The following is a 27,759-nucleotide window of genomic DNA, read 5'->3' as shown; positions in this document are numbered from 1 at the left end:
ATGGGGGAGACATGGGGGGGCTGAACCTCTCTCTGGACCCTGGCTTTCACAAGATACATTTAGACAGTTGGGTTGTACTCCGATGTACGCATGATGTTATCATATTATGCATCATTTTTGCATAAGATCAGAAAATGTCACTGCCATCGTTTTCTAGCAAAGGAGGAAACACACTCCCCTCCCCACGGCCGTGCTTCCTGGAGGACCATTTGGATACGATGCTTTTTCCCTGCCCAAAAATATTGTGACGGGTGGACAATAAACATAACCCTCTGAGAACACGTTGGGAAAAAGTGTCTCCATCAAGTCATTTGAAGTCAATGGCTCCATTTCTGAAGACCATCATTCTGATTAAAATGCCTGTTTCCTGCTTCCAAATGAGCCATCTATAAATAATAAAAGGAGGAATAAGGATGTACTTAATGAAAACACCATCAAGTCCCCAGGCTTCACTCAGTCCTACTGCTGTGACCCTCGAGTTGAGGCGAGCAGGGAAGTCCTGGGAACCAAACTCTTGTACTTCTCTTTCCTCCAGGAGCGCTTCACACCAGTTGCGCATTGAATGGCAGGACCCTGCTTGTCACTGCTGTCAGGGGAATAACTCAGGGTGCAAGTGAGGAAATGTGGGGGCTGAAACTAGGGTGCTGCAGCTGACCATCTGCAGCTGAGCCACTTACCACAGAGAACTTCCCGTCGCCGAACCACATGACCCAGCGGGTGCCCTCAGCAGCCCGGCTCCTGCCAGTCATCCACCAGGAAACAATGCGGCCTGGCCACCAGGAGAATCCACGCAATTTCCCCCAGACCAGCTCCCCGATCCCAAATCCCCGGCCGTCCTGTAGATGGATATGAGAGACCACGGGGTCATGCACCAAGAGGGCTGAGCTTGTCTTAGACACGATAAGACAGGGAGGAGAGCTGGGGCAATGGGAAGAGGAAGTAGATGGGTATAAGGGGGACCTCTGCCAGGGAAGGGTGCCTCTGCCAAACTCATCCCTCTGCTTATCACTCTTGGTATTAATGTCACTATTCCTGCCCTAAGTGGAAACGCTTCCACCCCTAACTAGAGCAGCACCTACTCTTCTTCTCTTTGCACCCCTATCTCCAGTCTCCTCATAAGAACAGCCCTGCTGGATCAGACCTTTGTCTCCACCTCCATTCCTGCCCTCATGCCTGGCCCTCCCTTTTCCTTAGTCATTAAGCCTCTTCCTTCCCTTTCCCTGTCTTACATCCTTCCTTAAAACCAGCAAAACCTTTCCTAGCCACCTTCCTCCACTTCGCTCTCCCCAAACTCATCTTCACTATTCATTTCTACTTTCCAGGCCTCTTTTCCCTCCCTCTCCTGTTGTTTTTTTCTGCCAAGAGGGGGCCCATGCCCTATCTGTTCTGTATAAATGTAAAGCACCAACAAGAGTAGTAAGAGGCAGACCCCACCCCTCTGCAGCACTATGATAGAAGGTACCATGTAAAAATTCTCCCTTTGACTTAACTAATGCAAAGCAAAGATGCCCTGCCCACGGGGGACAGTAAACGTCCGAAATGCATAGAGAGCTGAGGGCGAAGCAGCCCCAAGGGTGCCAGGATTGCAAGAGCAAGGAGATTTGAGACTCTCATGGAGCTCAGGGTGGTGGTGGGGACCAGGATCACAGTGGGAAGAACGTATCGCACCTCATATTCTGGCTCATCGTCGGCAGCCTTGGATATGCCCTTGTCCAGAGCATCAGGCCCCACAGGTTCCGGTGTAGTCGCCACATTGGGAGAGGCAGGGTCAGTGGGCTGCTGCAAGGCGGGTGGGCTGGCCTCTTCTTCCTTCTGGGGCTCAGTCCGTGGCGTCTCCTCCACTGCATTCATCCCAGCAATGACCTTGGCTTTTTTCTCAGCCTGCAAAGACAGCCAACAGGGTTGGAGTGACAAAAGAACAGAAGCCACCAAGAATATCCCTTGCGAGGGCTACGGCTCCAAACTGTACAGATTTGGAAGAAAGTCCCACTGAAATCAATGGACCTTACATCTTAGTAAATATGATTTAAGATTTCACTGTGAACGTGGTACAGGTCCCATTGCACTTGGGCATGCTCATAATCTGTCTCACAGCATGGAGTCTTTGTGCTTTTACACACACACACACATATGTACAAAAGGAAATTATGGCAGCAGTGGTCTAGGGGCAACGTCCTACCGCATGGATTCAAACTACCACTGCAAGTTCTCAGAGTAACATAACCAACCAAAACCTTGCAGGATACAAATCTGCTCTTACCGTTCTTAGTTCCGCAGCATTTTTTTAACTTGCAAAGCACCCAACTATCTTGGCCATAATTGCCTTCACAAAATACTGGGAGATAGGCCATCACTGGTACTCCCACCTTACGGACGGGAGAACGAAGTCTAGAAACTATGACTTGCCTGAGATTACAAGACAAGCCCACAGTAGCTCCATGAACCCCAAGTTTAAGACAAGGCCTCCACTCAAATGGTCTATCCCCACAGTTGGATCTCACTAGTTGTTCAAGAGAAGAGACAAGAGTGTGAATACGGGGAGAAGAGAAAGATTATACATTCCAGAATCCAGAGTCTGAAAAGGCTGGAGATAGCTCCTCCTCCTAGAGAGCACACTGCCCTGCTTATAATTAACAACAGGCATTCACCATGGGAGAAATTCACGTTTACCCACACAGGAAGGGAGGGTTACTCCCTGCAAGGAATCATGGCCTATTACTGCCCGCCCAGGAAAAGCAGAAGGGAGTTGGGGGAGCAGGAGGAGAGATATCTTGGAGCAAAAATCGTTGGTGCTGACTTCATACAGTGAGGTGTGTGGATGGTGTACGTGTGTGTGTAGGGGGGGTCTTAGGAACCTGGACGGTGGCAAACGTGTGGAGGTAGTTTTTCCTGCAGGGAGAGGAAGGATGGGGCGTGCGACAAAACAAAACACAACGAATCATCTTTCCCAGTCACACAGTTTGCTTCTGGATCACAGGATTTGAAAATATTTAGTGCTGATTTCCATTCTCTATTCCTCCCAATGGCTTGCAAGCTCCTGGGAAGAGAAGGAGAGGTGCGGAAGCCATGCTCCAACCAAGGTCCCCAAGGCAAAGATGACATTGCCTCCGGATATTCTGGACCTTCTCCCTCAACCTGGTCTGCATTAGGATGGTATCAAAACCCAAATTTCCTAGGGAGGAAGCAATAGAGTTATCTCAAGAAGTTTAAAGCCACCTTGTTTGGTATTTTATGATATGGTGTTTTAACTGATGTTTTTATGGTATTATATATTTCTAGAGGATGTTACCCGCCCTGAGCCTGGCTTGGCTGGGAATGAGGGCAGGCTATAAATTTGAAAAATAAATGAATGAATGAATAAAAATAAAGTGCACCTCTGACCAGGACATCAGCTCCCCTGCCTGTGGAATTCCTACCACCCATTCATCAGAGTCAGTTTCTGCCCAGACACTGAGTCCCTGCCCCCAGTTCCACCCAGCCCCTCTGCAAGTGAAGTATGTTTCTAAACAAAGCACTCATCTGCCAAGGCACAACTGAATGGGCTGCTCTTAAAAGAACATGGAACTCCAGCTGGGCAGCCCTCTTTTGCTGCATTGGGGCTGGCACAGGCAAAGTGAGCGTAAAGCTATCTGCTAGCCCCTGAACTCAAGAAACAGACAAAAACAAAAAGCGAAGATGAAGATGAAGCAAGTATCCAAACCCCAATGGTAGAGGACCACTGCTCTTATAGGCAGAGGAGCCAGATGGAATAAGCCTAGCAGAAAAATAGAAACCTGCCACTCTATCAACCAAAGTGTCCGGAGTGCCAAACCACGAATCTAAACACCAAAGACAAGAATCCAGACTTTGGACAGATCCTATTATGGCACCAAGTCATCAAGCAGTGATGTCACCACAGCGATGAGGACAAATGCATTGCTGAAATGTACATACCTGAACATCCCGCAATTTGCTCAGACAGTCCAACTCCTCACCCACATCTCCTTCCCAATTATGGCTCCACACCTGAATCCTTTCAGTTGGCTCCCTCTAAACAGAACTTCTAACCTTCCCACCAGATGATCTGGACAAGTATTTCAAAGTATTGATTCTTGTAGGTTATCCGGGCTGTGTAACCGTGGTCTTTGTATTTTCTTTCCTGACGTTTCGCCAGCAGCTGTGGCAGGCATCTTCAGAGGAGTAACGCTGAAGGACAGTGTCTCTCAGTGTCAAGTGTGTAGGAAGAGTTATATATAGTCAGAAAGGGGTTGGGTTTGAGCTGAATAATTGTCCTGCAAAAAGTATCAAAGGTAATGTGCTAATCATTGTCCTGTAAGTTATCAAGATAATGTGCTAATGAGGGTGTGGTATGTTAATATGGAACCATTGTATCCTGAAGTGATCTGTTAATGTGTGAAATCCAAAGCTAATTTGCATGGATATTGTTGACTGTAGTCTTTGTTAGTCTGGAGGTTTTCAGGACAGGAAGCCAAGCCTTATTCATTCTTAAACTCTCTTCTTTTCTGTTAAAGTTGTGCTGATGTTTATGTATTTCAATGGCTTCTCTGGGCAATCTGACAAAATAGTTGGTAGAATTGTTCAGTCTTTCAGTGTCTTGGAATAAGACCCTGTGTCCTGTTTGTGTCAGTCCATGTTCAGCCACTGCTGATTTCTCAGGTTGGCCAAGTCTGCAGTATCTTTCATGTTCTTTTATCCTTGTTTGTATGCTGCGTTTTGTTGTCCCGATGTAAACTTGTCCACAGCTGCAAGATATACGATATACTCCTGCAGAGGTGAGGGGGTCTCTTTTGTCTTTTGCTGATCGTAGCATCTGTTGTATTTTCTTGGTGGGTTTAAACACTGTTTGTAGGTTTAAACACTGTTTGTAAGTTATGCAAAAGAGAAAAGAGACCCCCTCCCCTCTGCAGGAGTATATCGTATACCTTGCAGCTGTGGACAAGTTTACATCGGGACAACAAAACGCAGCATACAAACAAGGATAAAAGAACATGAAAGATACTGCAGACTTGGCCAACCTGAGAAATCAGCAGTGGCTGAACATGGACTGACACAAACAGGACACAGGGTCTTATTCCAAGACACTGAAAGACTGAACAATTCTACCAACTATTTTGTTTGCCCAGAGAAGCCATTGAAATTCATAAACATCAGCACAACTTTAACAGAAAAGAAGAGAGTTTAAGAATGAATAAGGCTTGGCTTCCTGTCCTGAAAACCTCCAGACTAACAAAGACTACAGTCAACAATAGCCATGCAGACTAGCTTTGGATTTCACACATTAACAGATCACTTCAGGATACAATGGTTCCATATTAACATACCACACCCTCATTAGCACATTATCTTGATACTTACAGGACAACGATTAGCACATTACCTTTGATACTTTTTGCAGGACAATGATTCAGCTCAAACCCAACCCCTTTCTGACTATATATAACTCTTCCTACACACTTGACACTGAGAGACACTGTCCTTCAGCGTTACTCCTCTGAAGATGCCTGCCACAGCTGCTGGCGAAACGTCAGGAAAGAAAATACAAAGACCACGGTTACACAGCCCGGATAACCTACAAGAATCAATGAACTCTGACCGTGAAAGCCTTCAACAATATTTCAAAGTATCTTTCACTTATCCTGGAGCCATCCCTCTTACACTAAAGTTTCCCCCTCCCTCCTTGTTCAATGCCAAGTTTGCAGAAATTATCTACTAAGGAATTCCCTACACACTTTTTTGTTTTTGAAAGGAAGGAGGACAAGGGTGAGAAATGTTAATGACCCTTTCTGACCTTGCACAATCCCTGCTGCTTTGCCATACACAAAATTGCTTCAAGCACCCTCTTTCTTTCCATTTTTTGCAGCCAAAATCACAGCTGCCGGTTCTTAAATCAATGCAAGGTTTTTTAAAATAAAAAAATGACACACCTACTCCCCAAAATGCTCAGAAGAAAGGTAGGCAAATAAATATTTTAAATAAACAAATAACTACATGCACGAGCAAATAAATACAAATTAGTGCCAGGACTTTGTTACCCTGAAGCCCAGTTTTGGTGTTCAGGCTCACTGGACCCTGGTGTGCACTGCACTCGGGTCAACATGATGCAGGAAAACTCTGGCCTGCAGAAGATGCAGGCAGCGCTTGGAGATAAAATGTGCCACACCTAGTGAGAGCACGCTGGCTGAAGAAGAACAGGAAAACTCTGGGAGCTGCCTGAGGGGGCAAGTGGCAAGGCCTTTCTGGAAAGCATGACACCCAGAAGTCAGATCAGATCACAAATTAAGGACCTCCACTGATGATATCAGTGTACCTTTGCTCCCCGATGCTATTATTTATTTATAGCATTTCTAGCCCTTTGCTTACCACATCCAAAGATTAAAGGAAACATCCACCACATTTCCACCAGTATTTAAAATCAATTACCCTATACCCATTAAGCACATTTTTGCCCCATATAGAAATATTACTCATCCATAGAGTCAACCAAGTATGCTCTTTTCTGAATTTGCTCACGAATCTTTTGTCCATCATCTTTGACTTTAGGTCTAGCACACTCCAGGTCTGGCGCATTGGGACTAATTCCATTCTGTCTTGTGTTGTTTGGGTTCACTTTGAGCCCAAGTGTCTTTTCAACTTCCAATCCCTTTATAAATTCCTCCCCCTTTACCTCTTCCTCATTGCCCTATAACTGTGGGAAGAATTTCCCCCCTAAGGTGTCCTGCCTTGGGTACCATCAAGTGTACTCATGCCCCTGCCTTGTGCATGACATGCACACCTGGATTCTTCTGCCAGTTTTGAATTCTCCGCTGGATCTCAGGATTGGCAGTTCTCTCTGTTCCTTTCACCCACCCTCACTTGCCTTCTCAGTGCGACCCCCATATCTAGCACTGCTAATTTCTTCACCCTACTTTGTACGACCTCCCCCAATAAAACTTTCCATGATTTTTTTTAATCCTATTTCATGCATCAGGTGATTAGTTTAAGAAGGGGAAAGCTGCAGAGAAGAGGTAGGTTCTCTACAGTGGGTTTCTAATGCCTGCTTTGTGAAGAAGGGGTGCACATTCTGGATCACACTCGGTAACAAAACAGCCGGACAAGAAATCCTAACAACTGCAACATGGAAGACAATTGTCTTGGTGAGATGCAGCAAATGGTCTGTTTCTCTTCAACACAAAGCAACAAGGAACACATGAAAACACTCTCCCCTTAGGGGTAAGGGCTGGATCCTCATGTCTGAATTTGCCTTCATATTCTCGAAGGCTGATCAAAAGAACCCCTTTAAAAAGCCACTATGCGATACCCATCCATCTCATTTTATCCTTCTTTCAATAGGATCAGGGTAGCATTCATGGTTCTCCACTGCTCCTAGTGGCTTCAGCAATGATATTCAGTGGCTCTTTGATAGGCCACCGGTGGCTCTTCTGAGCACCATTCCCGAATGTGGCCCTTGCCCCGTTTCAGTCAAGTAGAGAAGGCCCTTGTCTGGAGGGGCTTGTGGCAGGCAGGTGGTTCGCACCTTGAAATAGCCACCACCAGAGGAACATGTAAGCAGGCCTTCTCGAGGTAAAGGCCTCATGTCAGGGATGAAAGTAAGTGTGGCTCTTTTGGGGGGTGTTGCTTGTGAAGATGGCTCTCCATCTGCTTCTGAGTAACAGGAAACCGTAGGAGAGTTCAGAATGAGAGTTGCACATGGGAAGGTGTGTACTATTCTATATTTAGCTATTTGGCTCCAGAGCTCACAATTAATCAGTTGGAATCTTTGGCGCAAGCTACTAACTTTTAATTAACATACATTTTAATATTACAAATCTCTCAATGCAAGTGCCTTTTTGAGCCGAGTGAGGTGACACAAAAATCCATAAACAGAAGCCCCACCACCCTATGTCAGAATTCCAAAGGTGCCCACAGGCTCAAAAAGTTTGGGGACCCCTGGTTTACACTAACATAGCTAATATGGCTTTTTTTAAAAAGCGTGGCTGTCAATCTCAGCCCCCAATTAAAATTTGCCCTCGCGGGTAAATGAATCAGGTATTGCTCTGGTTAATTAATCTATCAATTGGCTTAAGAGACGTGAACGTTTTGGGACACCACAGCGAGTAACTGGCTAACCTGAGAGCACCCTCCATCAACATTATTTGGTAAAATAAATGAGTGGGGTCAGCCCATCCCCACAGCTCTAGTGTCTGCCCTCACTCCCTGTACACCCGATGCCTGCTGGTGTCCCATTCCGAGGGGGCCATTCTTCCGTAAAATAGTGCTTAAGCAAAAGGCCAAGGGTTGCCTTCTGCCAGCCATTCCAACTGCTCTCTAGGAACAGTTTACTGCCCAACAAGGTGCAAGAACGAGTGGAACAGCGGAACTTTTTGAGCGTGTGGTCCCCCCCTTGACTGTCCTCCTTCCCAATGCACACCACAGTAAACAACAGAGCCTGAACCACTAATGGTGGGGGCAGAACATGATGCCGCACAACTGAGCTGAAGCTAAGGAAGTGACAGTCTAGCCGGCGTCTGGATGGGGGGCTTGCTGAGAATTCAAGCCGCCTTAAGTTCCATAATAGAAAAGGTGAGATACAATGTAAATATATATATAACGAGATGAAAATAGGAAACAGCTGCTCATAACAATTTCACGCTTTAGTTGTAAAAGGCAACTGGTTCAACCTCATGGCCTTGCTAATAGCACGCTAAATTTCTGGAAGGTTGTTCTGAAAGGAAAACAAACAAACAGACAGATGATTTGAAAAGTTGCAGAGCCGAACAGAAGGAAGAATTTTAGCAGATGCATGTTCTTCCATCATTATGCCAGAGATGCTAAGCATATGTCAGAACTCTGAACTTGGGAACAGAACAACGCTGAGAATAGATTCAGCCTGGGTACTGCCAGTAAGCTGTGACCGAAGAAGGAAATTACAGGGACAGCTAGAAGGAAACCTCTTAACAGCAGTGGCTGCAATGGGTCATGGTGGACCCTACAAATGTTTCCAAATATAGCTTGCTCAGGGACCCTTTCAATGCTCTCTTGGTTGCCTTTATTAAAACATTCATATCCCTCTTTCCAACATCTGCCCAAGGCAGCTGAGAAGCCAAATTTGCTCCTCAGAGCATCAACTTCCATGCAGCCCAGGAAATATTTAAAAGAGTACTACATTTGTCTGTACCACTGTACATTTTACCTTTACATTTGTCTGTACCACTAGGATATTCCACTCCTTGTTACCAAGCTTTTCTTGTCCTGCTCCCAGTTTGACAGGGGCCTGGTCAGTCAGCCTAGAGTCCTCGCCTCCCTTTTTAACATAATTCTTAAATGTACAAGTGTTATATCCCATACGAAACATGCCAACCTTCTCTGCAGGAGGCTTGATTTCCTAGTCTGAGAACCTTTGGGGTGATAAAGAGGAGGAGTGACTGTTAAACATATTCCTACAAGAACCCTGATCTCACAGTTCAATGGGGAGGAGAGCACAGAGGAAGGAATACATCTCAGCTCCATACAGCCAGAAATGGAACATGATTTCCCATCAACACATGGGTCTTGATCAAAATGGGACCCTTTCAGTGTGGGATGCCTAAGATTAAAGACGATCCAGTGAGCAGGTTTGTAATTTACAAGGCAAGAATTGTGGACCTAGTGTGCAGGGGCTGCCAACTTTTAAACCAGTCCCTGTGGCTGTTTCCTTTGACATAAGTTTGATCTGCAAGCAATTATCAGGTAATCTTACTTAACTTCATGCCATGAAAAGATTCAAGTGCCCGTTTTAGGTCACTCCACTCAACTTTGTCTCAGGTTGCTGTAAAATCCAAGTCCTATTACATTGTTTATCAGATGTCTCATCCTATTGATTGCACTGATTTACACTGTGTAATCCACCTGGAGTCTCCATGAGAAAGGTGGGAGAAATAAGCCCCAATTAGAGGAATTTTTTTCTGCCCTGCTGGCAACCTTAATGGGGGCCCAGACAGGATTGCCATGGGGCTTGAGTACACTGTAGAACTTTTCCTCTTAACAGAAGAGCGCACTAGGCCTAGGAAATCCTGCTGGCTGCCACATGCAGAAGGTAAGAATTTGCCTTGCTGAATTTCAGGCAGACGTCTATCAGAAAAAAGGTGACAGTCCTGCCTGTTTCTCAGCCTGTTTATTTTTCCTGAACAGAAGGTAAAGACTTGAGGCTAAGAAAGGGAATATTTATTTATTAACTGGATTGCGTATCCCACTTTTCCATTGGAGTCCCCCCAAGGCAGCTCACAGTATTGCTAAAATGGAACACTCCATTAAAAAAGAAAAGAAAAAAAGAAATATCACTTTTCAATTTAAAAACCATAAAATAAATGGAGCTGTTATTAGAGATGAGGCTAGGGAGAGAAGGGTGCAGATGGGGTGGGGGTGGGGGGAGAACCAGAATTTTAAAATGCTGAACTCAAAAATAAACCAAACAAATAAAATATAAATAAAACCTCCATCACAAAAGGAAAATATGGTAGAGAGGAAAAAAGAAGGGGGCAAATCTGGGCTGAATTAGGTGTGGGTTTGTGGGAATGCCTTGGCCTGCCTCTACTGAGTTCATGGCAAAGTCAAGACTCAACCTGGGACTTCCTGGTTCACAACATAATCTCCTAACCATTATTTGCACCAGCTCATGTTGCCACGTGTCTTGGCCAGAGTCTGTGGCATGGACTGCACCGGCTAATTAGCAAGAAGCAGCAGCTGGTGGGTCAGTGGAGGGGCTGAAATAGGTTCTTCCCTCTTGTATGATTCTATCTCAGAAGTTGCACTGTGTATTATTTATCATCCCATTTGCATTCAACCAAGGACATGAAGGTGGCACCCATGGGATTGTTCGCTTCATTCACACAACCACCTTTGGGTAACCCAGGCTGAGAGTTGGTGACTTGTCCAACACCCAACAGTGAACTCGAAGGCTTAGGAGACAATTTCTCACATTTAGAGCTAACCTTTGTAGCCTCTCAACTACACTGGGAAAGGGTATTATTGGGGGGGGGGATCAAAGCAAAGACGCTAGGATGATCCAAAGTCAGTACCAGATAAGAGTCTCTCCTTGTAAATCTGCTACCTGATAATATGTAACAGGAAGAAATAAAGTGCGTGCAACTTCCCCCAGATGCAGTGATGGGGAAAATCCTGCACCTTTTATAGTTTGTCATGCAGTTCTGGAAAGCACAGAATCTCTGTCAGGAAGGAATATGGCAGTCCATCTAGCACACAGCAGCTGATCATTGGTAGAAGCTGTGGATTCTGGGAAATCAACTATAGCAGCATCAAGGGAACAAACACTAGCACTACCTTGGAAGTGCAGGTAGGCAATCATGTGGCTAGGAACCTAATATGGAAAGTGCATGTAGTGTAATGATGGGAGTCTCTGGAGTTAAGAGATTTGTTTGATACAGCATGTCCTGATCTGATGTGTCTGCTGGGGGAATAGCAGTGGTTATCCCAAGCCAGAGAAAGGCCTTCTGCTTAACTGTTGGGTATAAGCCCAGCGGAAAAAGGTTCAGACAGCAATATGCAAACACATCTGTGGCAAGCAACCATTGATTCTCATTTTACAGGTGAGAAAAAAAGACTGGGATAGAATTAACTGGATAAACTTAATATATACAAACTTTGCTTTAGCCATGAAAGCTACATGGCTTGAACTGAGAAAAAAGTTTTCCTAATTCTTCGGTTTCTTTCTATGTCACCTGCATCTGACATTTTAAGCAATGTAAAGGGATTGTTTCAGTTTTTCATAACAAGTTTCTGAACTCGTGTAGTCAAGGCATAAAAGTGGATACTAGAGGCCTACGGGGATGGAGAAAAGACCAAATGTAGCCATGGGTGAGAAACACAGGGCTTGTTAGTTGTACTTGTTTCCTGGGGTACAGCTGTGGCTCAGTGGTAGAGTATCTGTTTTTCATGCAGAAGGGCCCAGGTTCAATCCCCAGCTTCTTCAGTTAAAAGGGTCACAAAGCAGGTGACCTCTGGCTGAGATTCTGGAAAGATGCTACCAGTCCAAGAAGACAATACAGACCAATGGTTTGACTTGCTATAAGGCAGCTTTGTGTATTCTATGTACAGCTGCTGCTTCTGATGTTCGGAGGACTGGTCCTCCCCTAAAGAAAGTATACTTACACCTCTCTTGATTGTAGAAGTGAGACTAAAAACACCCAATAACCAATAAAGAATAACACAGCCCCAGGAAAACATGGGCACAAGTGGTCCCGAACTCCTAAAGAATCATAATGGAGAAGTTCTATGCAATGAGATTTACTAATAGGGTCACAATCAGTGGGTGTTCACTTCACTATCCCACTTCTATGTTTCTATCAGTGTATGACCACAACTTCCCTTTCAGCACAGAGGGATTTGTGGGGAGATGCCATTTAGTTAATAATTTGGGTCTAACATTGGAGGGAAGACAGCATGGTCAGATCTCAGAAGCTAAGCTGGGTTGGTTCTTGGATGGGAGACCACCAAGGAAGGCTCCGCAGAGGAGGGCAATGGATGGTAAACCACCTCTGCTTCTCATTTGTCTTGAAAGCCCCCTTGCTGGGGTCGTCATAAGTCGGCTGTGACTTGACGGCACTTTACCCACACAATTAAAGACACTATCTGTTTGGGGGCAAACCTTCAAGGCAGCTTGAGTATTTTTCATCCAGAGGTCTCCATCCTGGTGAATTTAGTGCAACACACTTCTGCTTTAATAGATGTTTTTCATATAGCATAATTTCTAAGGCCAACAATCTGTTAGCCTTCAACCAAGATGGGTTCAAGCATCTGCTTAGGCATGAGGTTCACTTGACGAGCTGGGTCAAAGAGGAGAATATGATTTGGTGCTAAAACACTACTTTCCACTCTTGGGGGTGGGGAGAGCAGAATATAAAGGCTACTACTAGTAAAGCTATGGGGCTTACTGTCCTTGTACTGATATTTAGCAGTTCAGACCTATGTGCACAGATGGGATTTACCTATTTCCTTCATGACACTGACCTAAGGTATTGCTACCTAATATGCCAGGAAGGGGCAGCCCCATGTCTTGTGTAATGTCTCCAGTGAAGTGTGCTCTGCAGACAAGGATGCCTCTTCCTGAATTAAACAGCAAACTTAAAGAGTTGGGTGTTTCAGCCCCATCCTCTGAAACAGCTCTACTTACTTGAACAGGACAGAACAAGAGGGGGAGCTCTAAGGCCTCATTACCCAGCAGAGGAAGCGTTTGGTGGGTCAGGCCTGGCGGAAGGGGGAGGGGCACCTACCAAGGAGAAAAGAATTCTCCATCCCATTACCAACCAAAGTGGCATCTAGGCACAGGAGGAATTTAAAGCTGAGTCCTGGGCAGGCAAAAATGGACGACAGAGTGAGCTGAGTTCAGATATACACACTTCAGCGCAAAGAAGACTGTTTCTAGACTAAAGGAAAGAGGGGAAGGAAAGACACTGAAAAAGCTGAATAGTCATACCTTAAAAGGTGCTGCAATATTATTATGTATAACACCTGGCAATACGGCACTGGCTGAATCTACACATAGCTGATCTAAGACTGCAGTCTAATGGTTTTTTGAACCGTTAAAAGTGGTTTGGAAGAAACTTTGCTTTCCATTATATATATTCTTTCCCACCCCCTCCACCACCTTTGAAAGAAGAAAAAAAAACCCAAAACAAAACAATCACCCTGGTTTTACGGGGGGGGGGGGGACAAGACAAGTACACACATCGCAAGCAGTAACTTGTTTTGCAAACTGCTTTTAACCCTCTGAAGAATAGTCAGCAGACTCAAGTGGAATAATTTGCACACCTGGGGGGGAATAAGCCCAAAGGTAAGATGAGGCCTCAAATTCCAGCCCCGTCTGCTACCGCCTGCTGGCTCACGTCCTCAACTCCCCATAAGCTTGTGACTTGTACAGCATACTGCCTATGGAGAAGAACAGTTCTTCGACTTCCTCACATAAACCTTCTTAGATTTTTTTCCCAGCTGTAGGGAGGGGCTTCATGCAAAGGACGCTAGAGCCTGCCATTCTGGAGGTCAGGAAGAAGTCCTTCCTGACCACCTCCTCTTACTCATAGCTGGGTAATGATTGTGGGGGTCATGCATGTGGGTGAGCTTTCCCCCCTCGGCCTTCCCTGTCAGCATGTGGTTCAGTTTTCTCACTTAAGCCATCTGGATTGTTTTACTGAGCCATTCATTGCATCACACAGGCATTCAGAGATGGTGTGCTGGCTCTTCCCCAAAGGTTGCTAACCCACATTATCCTGAATAATCCATAGGGAGATATGGGGTTTGGATGGTGTGGAGGAAATGCAGGTTTTTAAAAAAACTGTTCCTGCTGTGCCTTCTGAGCTTTTTATCACTCTCTTCTGCGTAGTCCACATCTTTCCATAAAAGTGAGGACCCAAAGCTATATAGTCGCACTGTGGTCTAGCCACCTACTTAGTGAAGGATACATGCCAAAGGTTCTTGGAACTTAGACAAAATGGAGGAAGAGCAGGTCTCATGGGAGAGGGTAAAGAAAGCTCCTGCACCTTTTAACTGCTGCGTTGTGGCTATACTTGCTTTCCACAGTGGCTATAGGCTGCCATTTCACTGTCGTGCTCTATACAGATAACAGAAACAACCAGGCACGGTAAAGTGAACATAGATTCAAGAAGACACCAAACAATCATAGGTGACCCCAGCACCCAGGAGAACTGAGGTGCTGGAAAACCAACACATGACTGAGGGGGAAAAAATGCTGAGATCCACTTCTGGGATTCCTCACGGCGCCTCACCAGCCCACGGTTCAAGGAAGGGGTGCTCAAGCATGCTATGGGGGAACAGTGAGCCCCTCCCTACTCTGAGGCCCCCCCCAGCCTCATTGACCCGTAGGACTTGTACATTGTGTGGTCAATTCCACACACACATTGTTTACACCTAAATCTCATTCAGCGTTATCCCTCTGGGTAGAAAAGTTTGAAACCGCTCTGCTCAAATCCCCCTCCTATCACCAAACGTTCCCCTCAGGCCGAGTGTCACAGCGAAAAATCAGACCTGGATTCGAAGAGAGACTAGTTATAGACTCTCCACATAAGCATGGGGCGAGCCACGCTCTCTGTAACCTCAGCAATATAATGGGAAGAGCAGCAGGCAACTAACATGACCCAGCGAACGGCAGGATAGCAGGAGCCGCACGCAGGGCTTTTCCTCCCGAAGGTGGCATGCACTGAGAGCTGCCTCATTTAAGCTCTGGAGGATGCTGCTGCTTCTAGCCACCCCCTTGCATGTGTGTTTAGGGCGGGGGGGGGCTTCTGAAGTCCAGGGTGTCCCTTGTTCCTGGCTTTAAAGGGGTATACCAGCTTGGCCGCCCTTGTTGCATTTTAGGCCTGCAGAGCCAGATGCGCCTGCCTCCTGCCTGCCCACGAGCAGCCTTTCACCTTTCCCCCTTCCCTTCCTGTTTCCCCTTCCCACAACCCCTGGCTCAGTCTTCAGAGCTGGTTTTGGCCAGTCCCTGGTTGCAGCTGCTAGAAGGGACCTGCGGGGGTTCCAGACCGTCTCGCTGCACAACAGACTTTGCAACTGAGGAAGGCCGGCCCAGCAGAGCAGGGAAACAAGAGCCCATCTGAAAGAAGAGTGAGCCGCACCGTGGCCCTCCCCTCGCATTTTTCCCCTTCTCCGCCCTGAGCCAGCGACCACAAGGGCACTGGCCTAGACCCTTCTGAAATGGGCCTGAGAGCAACCCAGCGCTGGACAAAATGGAGGGCTGACAGCTCTGGCGGGGAAAGGCGAACTCCAGCTCCCAGGCCTAGCGCCCCCTTCCCCCTCCAGGGACCGATCCCCATGGATACCCACCCCACTCTGTCCCCAAGCGCTGCCCCTTGGGTGCGCTGCCACCCCCTCCCCAACTTGTCTTTTCTCAGGCTGGTGGTCTTCCCTGGAGGGGGGTGGATCTGCAACGTCCCCAGCCAGGGAAGCCGAGTCCAACGCACCCCTCTTTCCCTTTTGAGAACTTCTACCCAGCGCATATAGGAAGCTGCTTGGAAATTGTCCTGCCGCTCCCCCCAAACAGAGACAAAACTTTTGATGGGATCTGGTGTTCGTGGCCATCCAGCTTCTCTCTTTTAGGGGGGGGGGGTCTGCTTCCCAGTGAGGCAGGACCCTTTGCAAAAGGATGTTTCTTTTCTCCTGCCTGAACCGCTCCCCCCCCCTTCCAAAGTTTTCTGCGCATCCAACACCATTGATCACTTTGCCCCGGATCCCCAAGGGGGCATCCCTCCTTTTGCAAAGTGGTACCCCGGAACCTCTCGGACCCCGAAAGGCGGCAGCAACAGCTGCGGAGTCCCTCGGAATCATCTGAATGCCCTGGAGGGGCTGCGCCTCCAGCTCCAAGGCTATCCCCCAAATGCACCCCTGAACCTTTTGCACCCCCCCCTTACAAATGGGGGTGGGGGCACAAAGACCCCCCCTAAAAAAACGCCCAACGACTCCCTTTCCCCCCAGTACCTGCCCGCATGTCCCGGTGCTGCAGCAACCGCGGTCCAGCCGAGGGGGCTGGAGGGAGAGGGGGCGGGCGGGGGGAGGGGGGCCGTGGGGGAGGGGGGCAGCGCCGCCAACGTTCTTTGTCTGGGAAACTCCGGGCCACGTGATGCCGGACGACTCTCCTGGTTGGCTGAGAGCGATGGGAAGCGGAGGGGGGGGCGCGAAGCGAGAAAGGTGAGGGGGTGTTTGCAAGACTGCCGCTGGGCTGCCTGCTGGGGAAGGGGGGGGAAAGAGCCATGCACGTGAAACACGCGCTGCCATTGTCCCCGTCCCCCCCCCCGCAGGCGCATCTATCGCTGGGGGAGCTCCCAAAGTTGCAAGGAAGAGGGGAAACGGCTGCAACCGTCTTTGGGCTGCAACCGCGCGGTCAAACGAACCCCAAAGCAGAGCTGCAAAAGGCAGGCCCCCCCCCGGCAAATCCAGATTCAGCCGCAAGCGCGTTCACATCAGATCGGGGGAGGCGAATCGCTGCAAGCGCGACCGCTCCCAGCAACAAATGCCCACCCTGGTACCCCCCTCCCCCGCTCGCCCTGCAAAGGCGAGCTTTGCGGGCGGCTGCAAAAACACAAGCGAATGCAGCGGCCGCTCGCAAAGCACAAGCGGGTGCAAGAGACGACGATCGGACGTCATGCAAAGCGAGGGAAGGGATTGGCGGCGGCTGCAACATGCACCGTCGCCGCTGCCAAGGACGCGCCCCCCCCCCAATCCCTGGCACGGAGGCTGCTGGAGACAGGCTCGCGCCGCTGCACACCATCTGCAATGGTACGCGGGCTCCCCTAGCCCCCGCCAAAATACTGCCCCCCCAGCGACCACTTGGCCCGCGCTGGCACCCCTTTCGCCCTCCCCCAACCAAAGCCGGGACTAAGCGAAGCGACACCCCCACACACACACGTCCCGTCTCCAGAAAAGACGAAATGCAAACAAGTCGATTTCCACGTAGTCACAGTTCTCATCCTGAAAACTACGTTCTTGACGCCTTTGCTGCAAAGCCTCCCGGTTCGGGGGGGGGGGGACTTTGCAGTGAGGAATCTCCCTTACCGATAGAGGGGGGGGGGCTGGGGGGCTTCAGCAGCGAAGCCCACAGCCTGCAGACAATTCATACAACCAAACAGCCTTCCCCAAAGTTTAGGGGGTGGGTGGGTGGGGAGAGAGGGGCAAGCCCACAAAACGCACGGTCGCTTTAGCCTCCTTTCTTCCCTGTTTCAGCCAGGATTGAACGCACGAACGTTCTTCCCTGTTCCAGCCAGGATTCAGCCAGGATCGAACGCACGAACGTTCGAAGAACGTTCAGCCAGGATCGAACGCACGAACGTTCTTCCCTGTTCCAGCCAGGATCGAACGCACGAACGTTCTCGAACGTTCGTTTCGTGCGTTCGATCCTGGCTGAATCCTGGCTGGAATAGGGAAGAACGTTCGTGCGTTCGATCCTGGCTGAATCCTGGCTGGAACAGGGAAGAAAGGAGGCTCAAGCGACCGTGCGTTTTCGCCCTATAAGCACCAACGGGAGAACTTGGGGCAGTGAGCGGCCTCTTGAGAAAGGCCAGCTTTTAATACAGCACAAGCACTAACCAATCGGTACCGACAGCGTTTACACAACCGCTTTCTGTACAATGCTCACAGCTAGGTGAAACCTGGGGGGGGGGGAGAGAAAGAGAGAGAGAGAACGCACTTTCTCAGCATCCAATTAAAGTATTTCGTTTGCTGCGAGGGTTGCATTTCCCTCCGCACCAGAAGCAGATCTTTGAGAAAGAGCTTGCAGATCCTCACGAACTGCACAGCCATTGCATTGAAACCGCGCCCCGAATGTAATGACAACCGAAGTTAATGGCGACTGGTTGTTACCCCAGTTGGTCTCCATGGACGCGAACTGTGGTCCAGAGCATTCCTAATACAATGATCCCCCCTTAGGTTTTCTAGTTTCCTAGGCATGCAAAGTCCTCCTGCTCTCTTCTCAACACTTTTATGTCTGGCACTCCCCAGAAAACCCATCAGGCGCCAGCACAGTTTTACTTCAAGCCCTGGCTCAAAACCCCACCCTTGCAACTGCCACAAAGTGGTAAGTCTAATGCAGCGGTTCCCAAACGTTTTGAGTCATGGAGAGAAATTCGTCGCGGAGCACTAATTTTCACCTAGCACCTATATACTAAACCGAATGACAGTAGTATTTTTCTTTCCAGTCTCTTCACGGAGCACTAGGAGATGTTTCGCAGAGCACCAAGTGTTCTGTGGAGCACAGTTTGGGAACTGCTGGTCTAATGCAACTGAGTTTGCTCTTGTGCACCCCTTGAAACCTCTCCTCCTCTCCCGGCTGAAATCTAGACTGTAAATTCCCTGGGGACAAATACTTGTCTTTCACGTATGTTCCTCTGTAAACTGCTACATGCAGCAATGGCACTAGATGAAATATTACCAAGAGAATCAGTTAACTGCTTCTGTTATCTCCACCCTATCCTCAAAAAAGACCCCAATGAAGGCTCCCTGTTGGGAGGGGGGCATGGGTCATACCACTCATAAGCACAGCATGCCAAACCACTCATGAGCAGAGAGGCTGGCAGGTAAACAGTAGTGACAGAACTTTCAAGCACTTTAACCTTACAGTGTGGGTGTTAAGTGCTGTCAAGTCACTTCTGACTCATGGCAACCCTATGAATGAAAGTCGTCCAAAATGTCATATCTTTGACAGCCTTGCTCAGATCTTGCAAACTGAAGGCTGTGGCTTCCTTTATTGAGTCAATCATCTCTTGTTGGGTCTTCCTCTTTTCCTGCTGCCCTCAACTTTTCCTAGCATGACTGTCTTTTCCAGTGACTCTTCTCGTCTCATGATGTGACCAAAATACGATAGCCTCAGTTTAGTCATTTTAGCTTCTAGGGTCAGTTCAGGCTTGATTTGATCTATAACCCACTGATTTGTTTTTTTGGCAGTCCACGGAATCCGTAACACTCCTCCAACACCACATTTCAAAGGAATCTATTTTCTTCCTATCAGCTTTCTTCACTGTCCAGCTTTCACACCCATACATAGTAATAGGGAATACGATGGCATGAATTAATCTAGTCTTGGTGGCCAGTGACACATCCTTACACTTCAAAATCTTTTCTAGCTCCTTCATGGCTGCCCTTCCCAGTCTCAATCTCCTTCTGATTTCTTGGCTGCAGTCTCCCTTTTGGTTGATGGTGGAGCCAAGGAATAGAAAGTCTTGAACAATTTCAATTTTCTCCTTGTCAACCTTACAGTAGATGCAGGGAATTGGGCCTCCTCGGTGGCATGGTGCTGTGTTCACGTACACACATGCACACAAGCTTGCTCCAAATGAAGGTGGGTTTCAGCATTGGCCTAGCTGAATGCCCGTTATAGAGAAAAACTGGCTTCAGAGTACAACAGGGCTAAGTCCACAATACAGATGTTAAATCTGTTCAAACTTTACACCTTCTTCCAAGGAACTCTGGAAGTTACTCCCTGTGTAAGTTATCAATTATCACATTTTTAATTTGCAAAGCACTTAACAGCCTCTCGTTGGCTTCCCCACACCAACCCTGTGAGTTACATCACAAGGGTTTCCTCTTCACAGCTGAGGAATTGGGGTAAAGTGACGTGCCCAAGCCCTACTAATGAATCTACGGGAGAGGCAGGGCTAAAACCAAGCCCAGTCTCCAACAGTTGGACCTAAAAAAAACACACACGTGCAGTTCTTGAAATGCACAGTGAATTATGTAGCACTGTGCTGAACATGTACCTCGATTCTCACAATACTCTCCTCTCCAGGTATCCTTGGGGTCAAGGAAACCACAGTGTAGAATTGTAGCAAAGGACCCCTAGGGAGGTCAAATTTTAGATAATGATTGTGGTTTTGGCAAGCTTTGTGGGACGCTGGAAATCACTGACTGGGGATAAGGGGCAAGAAACCAGAAGGCTGGGTTGATCCAACTGACTCCTGTTCCCCATATACTCTGCTAGTCATACTGGCCAAATCTGGAGTAGAAAAAATCTCTTCATTGCAAAAGGCCTTTAAGCCCTCAAGTCATGGAAAAGCACCTGCATCAATGATGAGCACATCTGCACATGCCTATATGTGTGCTACAAGCCACCACCATTTCTCACCTGAAAGAGTGAAAAAGCAAACATTCTCGAAGTGACAAAATAGTGTAGAGTATGAAAGCGTGCAAGTTTGTTCCATCCAACCTGTCTTTTTGTCCCGGTTGCTGTCTGTCAAGTATGCACCCCCCCCACCAACCTCCCCTCCCTCCCAACCACACTTAGCCAGCGGAGGTGGGCCTCGTGAAGGCTCTCCGTCTCCTTCCCTTCTCCCTGCAGGGGGAATCGGTTACAACTTGCTTGCCTCATTCCACAGCAACAGGGAAATCCTTACACATAACCCTAAAGCAACAATGAGAACCAAGCCAGAAGGGGAAGGGGGCACTTGCTTCACTTGTTCTCCATCCCCCATGGTAGGAATCATAGAGTTGGAAGGGGCCATACAGGCCATCTAGTACAACCCCCTGCTCAATGCAGGGTCAGCCTAGAGCACCCCTGACAAGTGCTTGTCCAGCCATTGCTTAAAGCAGGCGTGGGGAACCTTTCCCCCGCCAAGGGCCATTTGGTTATTTATAACATCATTCCCAGGCCATACAAAATTATCAACTTAAAAATTAGCCGACCAAGCCCCAAGCAGGCAGCTGCCCCAGATGACCCCACCTCGGCACGGGCAAGCAGGCAGGCATCCAACCGGTGGCACACTCACCCACCTGGTGGCACCGGATGGTCTGTTGCACCAGCCGGGTGCCCACAGACCATCCGCCTTGACTACAGGCTATTCTGCCTTGAAGAGAGGCTATTCCTGTCCGCGGGAGGGGGGCAGATCACCAGTCTTTGATCCTTCTGAGCAAGAGATCTGCCAGGACCCACCAAGGGCCAGATCAAATGATTTCGCGGGCCTGAAACGGCCCCCGGGCCTGATGTTCCCCACCCCTGGCTTAAAGACTGCCAGTGAGGGGGAGCTCACCACCTCCCTAGATAGCTGATTTCACTGTCGAACAACTTTTACTGTAAAAACAAAATTTCCTAATATCCAGCCAGTACCTGTCCACCCTCAATTTAAACCCATTATTGCGAGTCCTATCCTCTGCTGCCAACAGGAACAGCTCCCTGCCCTCCTCTAAGTGACAGCCCTTCAAATACTTAAAGAGAGCAATCATGTCCCACTTCAGCCTCCTCTGGACTAAACACTCCCAGCATCCTCAACCTTTCCTCGTAGGGCTTGGTCTCCAGGCCCCGATCATCCTCATCGCTCTCCTCTGCACCCGCTCCATTCTGTTCACATCCTTTTTGAAGTGAGGCCTCCAGAACTGCACACAATACTCTAGGTGCGGCCTGACCAATGCAGTGTACAGCGGAACTATGACATCTTGTGATTTGGATGTTATGCCTCTGTTGTTGCACCCAGAGATCGCATTAGTGTTTTTTGTCACTGAATCACACGGCTGCTCCTATTTAACTTACGGTCCACCCATACCCCAAGATCTTGTTCACGCACCCTGCTGCCCAGAAATGTATTTCCCATCCAGTAAGCAAGGATGGGGTGGCCAGTCCACGACCTGACCCTCCATTGGAAAGGTTACTAGCATCACCTCTTTCTGGCACTTGCTGCTTGAAATGGAGTCCAGATACCTCCGCTTCCTTACAACATTGTGTATGGTCAGTGAAAGGTGAACCTAGAGCACCAGCCACCGCCGCTACCACCAGCGGTGGCAGCGTGAGGAGAAATGGCGAGTGGATGTGGAAGGAAGAGAGGCTGATGAGCCAACCAGGGAGGTTCAACAGGCCAGTGGGATGTCTACAGCCATTATCCTCCACCATAAGTTATGTCGGCCTCCTCAAAATATCCTGTCTTTAACAGGGAGGCACCAAGACTGGAGAGGCAATATATGACATCACGGAGCAGCTGCATGCTTGGAAAAACCCTGGCAAGCAGGGACCAGGGTACAGCAAACTTGTACCAACTTCATACGAACGATCACTGCACGATCCAGCGTCACCCTCAATGACCTTTCTGAGTCCTGGTTTAGTCACCAGCCAAGCTGAACTACATCCCCCAAACAGAATGCAATAGGGTACCTCACTCTGGGATTTATGGACTTATGGCAGAAACAGTGCATGTTTGTGAAATCAGAATGTTCCAAGGAAGACATATCGACTAGAAACACTCCACCAGCATTCTCCCCAACTCTAAATCCCTGCTATGGGCGGGAAGCTAGATCATCTCTGCTCTCCTACTAGATTAGAGTTTTATGGGCAAATTTCCTAAAACCAGCATCTCTTTATTCCCAGAATCACAGCTCAAAGAGCCACATCATTTATTTATTTATTTATTTATTTATTATCACTCCGGAGACCTGATCTTCTCCTTGCCAAAGGATCATCTGAACACCAGCTGTAATAGTCAGATGTTGACTCCATGTTTTATGATAATTCCAAGGTACCAGAATCTGCAGCAGTTCCAGGCCAGGTTTTATTTATGGCTCTTTCTAGACCGGATCTGGAGAAGGTGCTATGAAGGACTCTAGTCGGCCTCAGTTTCCTCTGTTTGTTTCATATTCTTTTGTTCTGAATAAAGTTACACAGTTTAAGCCAAGAGTACAACCTTCAGCAAATTCCTGAGTGGCAGCACCTTACAATAGCCTCCTCCTTTCCCCAATCCAAACCAGCTCAACCACAAGCTGTGCCACAAGGAGAAAGCAGGTATTGAGAACCAGTATGACAAAAAGGTTAGATCAATCAGGACCAGGGAGACTCTGGTTCAAATCCCCACATGTCATCAAACTTTCTGGGTGATTCTGGGCTAGTCAGTCTCCTTCAGCTTAACCTGCTTCAGAGTTGTTGTGAGGATAAAACATAAGAGGCCCGTATACCACCCTGTATTCTGTGGACCAAAATTAAGTAAGTATTCTACAACAGGGACCAGATGAGCAAAAACTGTGACTTGTGCAAGCAAGCCAAGCCATATGCTACTGAAGAAGGCACAATGAACCAAAAATACTCAGGTCCCACAGGCCAGTCTGACTGGGTGGAACATTTCTTCCTGATCCCAGACATACAGGTGGGGATCAGGTCTCTGATCATGAATGAAACTCATCTGCCCAGTTTTCCCAGGACATTTTTTTATCTGGCCTGAGCCCCGTCTCCTGAGCCTGTTGCACTGCATAAATGCCACCTCCACCAACCTATGCCAGGGAGAAACCTTCCAGAACCATGTAATCCACCAACGGAGATACCAGAAATCACAAATCCCTTCACAGAGATGTAGAACCTGTGAGCAGTTTTCTTCTCACAACTGCTGGTGGTGGTGGAAAGTGCCGTCAGGTTGCAGCTGAGTTATGGCAACCCCTCATGGGGTTTTCAAGACAAGAGACGATCAGATGTGGTTTGCCATTGCCTGCCTCTGCTTAGCAATTCTGGACTCCCCTGGCGGTCTCCCATCCAAAAACTAACCAGGGCTGAACTTCAGTGGCTGTGCTCACACTTTGTAAGAAGCCTGCCAGACATTATACAGAAAGCTCCTACGCCCTCTTCTATCAGTGAAAGGTGCAAAGTGGAAATAACTAATGAATGTGGCAGCTGGCAGTGACAGTGTTACAGTTTTAACTGGATATATGCATTTAATTGTGTTTGTAATTATGTACATTTCTAATTTTTAAGCCGCTTTGGGCAATGTGGAAAGGTGGGATATGAATAAAAGGCGAAAGCCTCGTTGGCATTAAAACTGTTAATGCCTAATGTCTACTCCTTTTATTATTTTGCCAGCTTTCATCATTAACCAAGAACAAGATTTGCAGAAACGGCAAACGGTACAGTCCCTCCTCTATACTACTTCCGATTACCAGTGGGCTGTCACGTGTCTGAATGTGGGTCTATGTCAAAAAGCTCTGCACATAGAAAGCTGGCACATCAGGGTAGTAAAGAGCTTGAGAAAGTTTTCTAAACCGACTGAATTTTTCATAGTAGGTGAGTGTTCAAAGGTGGCCTTGCCAGATGCAGCCTAAAGGGGTACATTCTGAGAGAGAGAAACACCATCTGCCATTTAACTGAATCTGTTCTGAAATCGCTTTTTGGCCTACTGCCCTATCCTCCCCCTGCCCAGTTTGCAGAGCGATACTTATTTACTTCATTTGTAGTCCTCCTTTCTCATTGAAACTCAAGGCGGATTGCATATTTTTAAAAGCACAAACCCCTTCCAGTAACCAAGGCTGAACTTGCTGGAGTTCTGTTCACAAAGTTAACGCTTTTAATTCCCACAATCGTCCTGCTTGTATCTGCTCCGGCTTAAATGCTTATCCTTTTTCTTTTTTAAAAAATAGGGGTGCCCTAAACTAGGTCTTCAGAGAGGGCTTCAGACTTCCTTTGGGGGAAGGCGAACATTGAGATAATGGGAAGGGGCCGTGGCTCAGTGGTAGAGCATCTGCTTTTCTTTGCAGAAGACCCCAGGTTTAATCAAGGGCAATTCTAGTTAAAAATACCTCAGGAAGCAGGCAATGGGGAAGCCCTTTCTTTGCCTGAGACCCTGGAGAGTGGCTGCCAGGGTCTCAGTTGGTAAAAGGTGGCTTCGTACATTCGTCTGACCAATATCAGATCCAGATGGGCTGCTTATTCCCAGCCACTGGGTCTGGTCACGTCTCTGCCTGGTACTGCGGCCCTGGGAGCCTGCCTGTTCTTCCTGCTTGGGTGGGGAAGAGAGACACCTCCCCTAAACGCCAGCCCTCTGAACAGTAGCCTCTCCTCCACTGACGTGACCACGACAGCTGCCTGGTATCTGCAGTCCTCTCTATAGCGAGAGTGAAGGGGGGACATGTCTCTTCGAGTGGTGCTTAATGCAGAGATATCTCAGCTTCTTTGGGAAAACTCCAACCTGTCGGGCCACCTTGGCAGCAGCCTCCTTTGCCCGTACGGCTATCCTTGCCCTGCCAGAAGATGTGGCCGCTGCATGCGGGGGCCCTCATTTATCTGCTTGCAACAGGCAGGCACCTCCCTGGCCCCTGCCTTCTGCTTCCTCACTTGATGCCCATGGCAAGTGGCTGGCAGGCAGAGCTATAAATAGCCCGAGCTGAGCGTGAGGGGACCTGTTGCTAGGGAGACACAGTGGTGAGACAGCAAGGCAGAGCACGGACAGGGAGGGAAGGATGCACGAATCAGGAGGCGGCGGCAGCACAACACTAATGAAAGTCTGCCCGTGCCATGGGGCACTTGGCATCTCCATCCCCCCCACCATAAACACAAATCCCTCCTCAACATAAACAGATCCACCTAACACCTGTGTTGGATTCACCACCACCTTCCACAAGAGGGAGGAATAATCACACTAGCTGTCATTTGGGGAAAATGCTACTCACATCCCTGCGGGGATTCCTCAGTGTGTTTTTTTCTGCAGCAGTTTCTACAAGGAGGGGTGGCGTGTTCTTCGCTTGCTGCATGAATCTTACTGTCTCCTGCACTAACCCAGTATCCTCATTTTGGCAAGGAAGCCTCCCTTCCCCTTGGCTTTGCCTGGCAGGGCTCCAGCTGCTGGTGCTTCTTCCAACCCCACCACTGGACCTGCCCTGTAGCAAAACTGGTACCAGCCTGACTGCGCAAGTCAGTGCGGTGTAGCAGCCAGGGTGCCGGCCTTGGATCAGGATGCCCCGATTCTAATCTAGCTAACATGGGGGGTAGAGGTGGAGAAAAATCCCTACAACTGGTTTTGAAGGGAGACAGGATAACAAATGTGACAGACAGACTGGCTCACTGGTTGAGTAATGCTCGGGGTTGCAATATTTTCAGAGACCCCCCCCCACCAGAACTGCAACGCACTGGCACTGCAAAGGACACAATGCAACCACTTGCCGCCAAAGCTCGTGGGTCATCCTGACCACCACAGCTTCACAGCCTGCCCGCCCCAAGCGAATCTGACCCTTCCCCTATCAAAATGCACACTGGATCACTTGAGACCTGTTTGATGAGTTTGGTATCACATCATATCATAGAATCAAAGAGTTGGAAGGGACCACCAGGATCATCTAGTTCAACCCCCTGCGCAATGCAGGAAATTCACAACTACCTCCCACACACCCCCAGTGACCCCTACTCCATGCCCAGAAGATGGCCAAGATGCCCTCCCTCTCATGATCTGCCTAAGGTCATAGAATCAGCATTGCTGACAGATGGCCATCTAGCCTCTGCTTAAAAACCTCCAGGGAAGGAGAGCTTACCATCTCCTGAGGAAGCCTGTTCCACTGAAGAACCGCTCTAACGGTTAGAAAATTCTTCCTCATGTCTAGACAGAAACTCTTTTGATTTAATTTCAACCCGTTGGTTCTGGTCCGACCTTCTGGAGCAACAGAAGACAACTCGGCACCCTCCTATATATGACAGCCCTTCAAGTACTTGAAGATGGTTATCATATCCCCTCTCAGTCTTCTCTTTGGCCCCCTTTCCCTGAATCACAATACTTAAAACTCCACCTTGTCCAACACAAGACATGGTAACCAAGAGATACCTGCAGTCCAACACATGAATACCCTAATAACTCATTTAGTTACTCACACCTTGGGAGGGGGGGCAGGCATGCCTCACGCATCCCCTTTTTTTTATCTTTCTGATCTCTGCTCTTTGACACTGGTACAGACACAACCCGCTACATCCACAAAAGCTTCCTCTCTGGATGTTCAGGACTTTTTACAAGGGCTTCCCAGCCTGTACAGCACCTTCCCATCTCTTTCCCCCCTCCCTTATGGCTACGCCTAGAACAAAGCAGGCTAGATCTCACTCCCCAGCACAACTTTTCCAATGGTGTTAGCCACTATGGCTGTCGGTAACATATGGGCAGAGAGCACAGGGTTGGGTATTGTTGCGTGAAATGAGCAGGCTGGTGTTGGTTGTAAATTCACACTCACACTGTGTGCACCCACCTAGTTTTGCGAGTGCAAAAGTCCCATCAAGAGGTGCAATGTGCCCACTAAGAACATACAGTGCTGCTTAAATCTGCGCTTCATTGGGCCAAGAATGGCACCAGTAAGCTGAACCAGAAGAGCAGCAGCCAGCAAAACAAGTGGCAGAAAAAAATATTAATGCCATTTCTTATTGCATCAGCCCTGTATATTCATCTTCAGGGATTTGCAGAACTAAAGAAAGATAAACAATTTATAAGAAGTAGGGCTGCCAACCATTTAAAGATTTTTTTTTAAATCAATTAACTATCTGGCTACTTATTGATTAATCAATCCATTCAATTTAAA

The 27,759-nt window shown here is 48.1% G+C and overlaps 1 protein-coding gene across 3 annotated transcripts in view; it reads right to left on the bottom strand.

The window, feature by feature from the left end:
- Positions 1-27,759, bottom strand: part of DNMT3A (DNA methyltransferase 3 alpha) — an 85,734-nt gene that overhangs the window by 10,769 nt on the left and 47,206 nt on the right. Inside the window, exons 1-3 of one of the 3 annotated variants that reach the window (XM_056852370.1) lie at positions 16,573-16,597; positions 1,669-1,881; positions 678-836 (exon numbers count right to left, since the gene is read on the bottom strand). In XM_056852370.1, coding sequence (XP_056708348.1) covers positions 678-836; positions 1,669-1,851 — 342 coding nt within the window. In that variant the 5' untranslated portion in view covers positions 1,852-1,881; positions 16,573-16,597. Of the gene's footprint in view, positions 1-677; positions 837-1,668; positions 1,882-16,461; positions 16,546-16,572; positions 16,598-27,759 lie in introns of those variants that run through there. The other 2 variants (XM_056852369.1, XM_056852371.1) reach the window with 2 other exon arrangements.

Source organism: Euleptes europaea, chromosome 7 (genome assembly GCF_029931775.1).
Source record: "Euleptes europaea isolate rEulEur1 chromosome 7, rEulEur1.hap1, whole genome shotgun sequence".
Taxonomy (NCBI): Eukaryota; Metazoa; Chordata; class Lepidosauria; order Squamata; family Sphaerodactylidae; genus Euleptes; species Euleptes europaea.
This window is presented reverse-complemented; position numbering and strand designations above follow the sequence as displayed.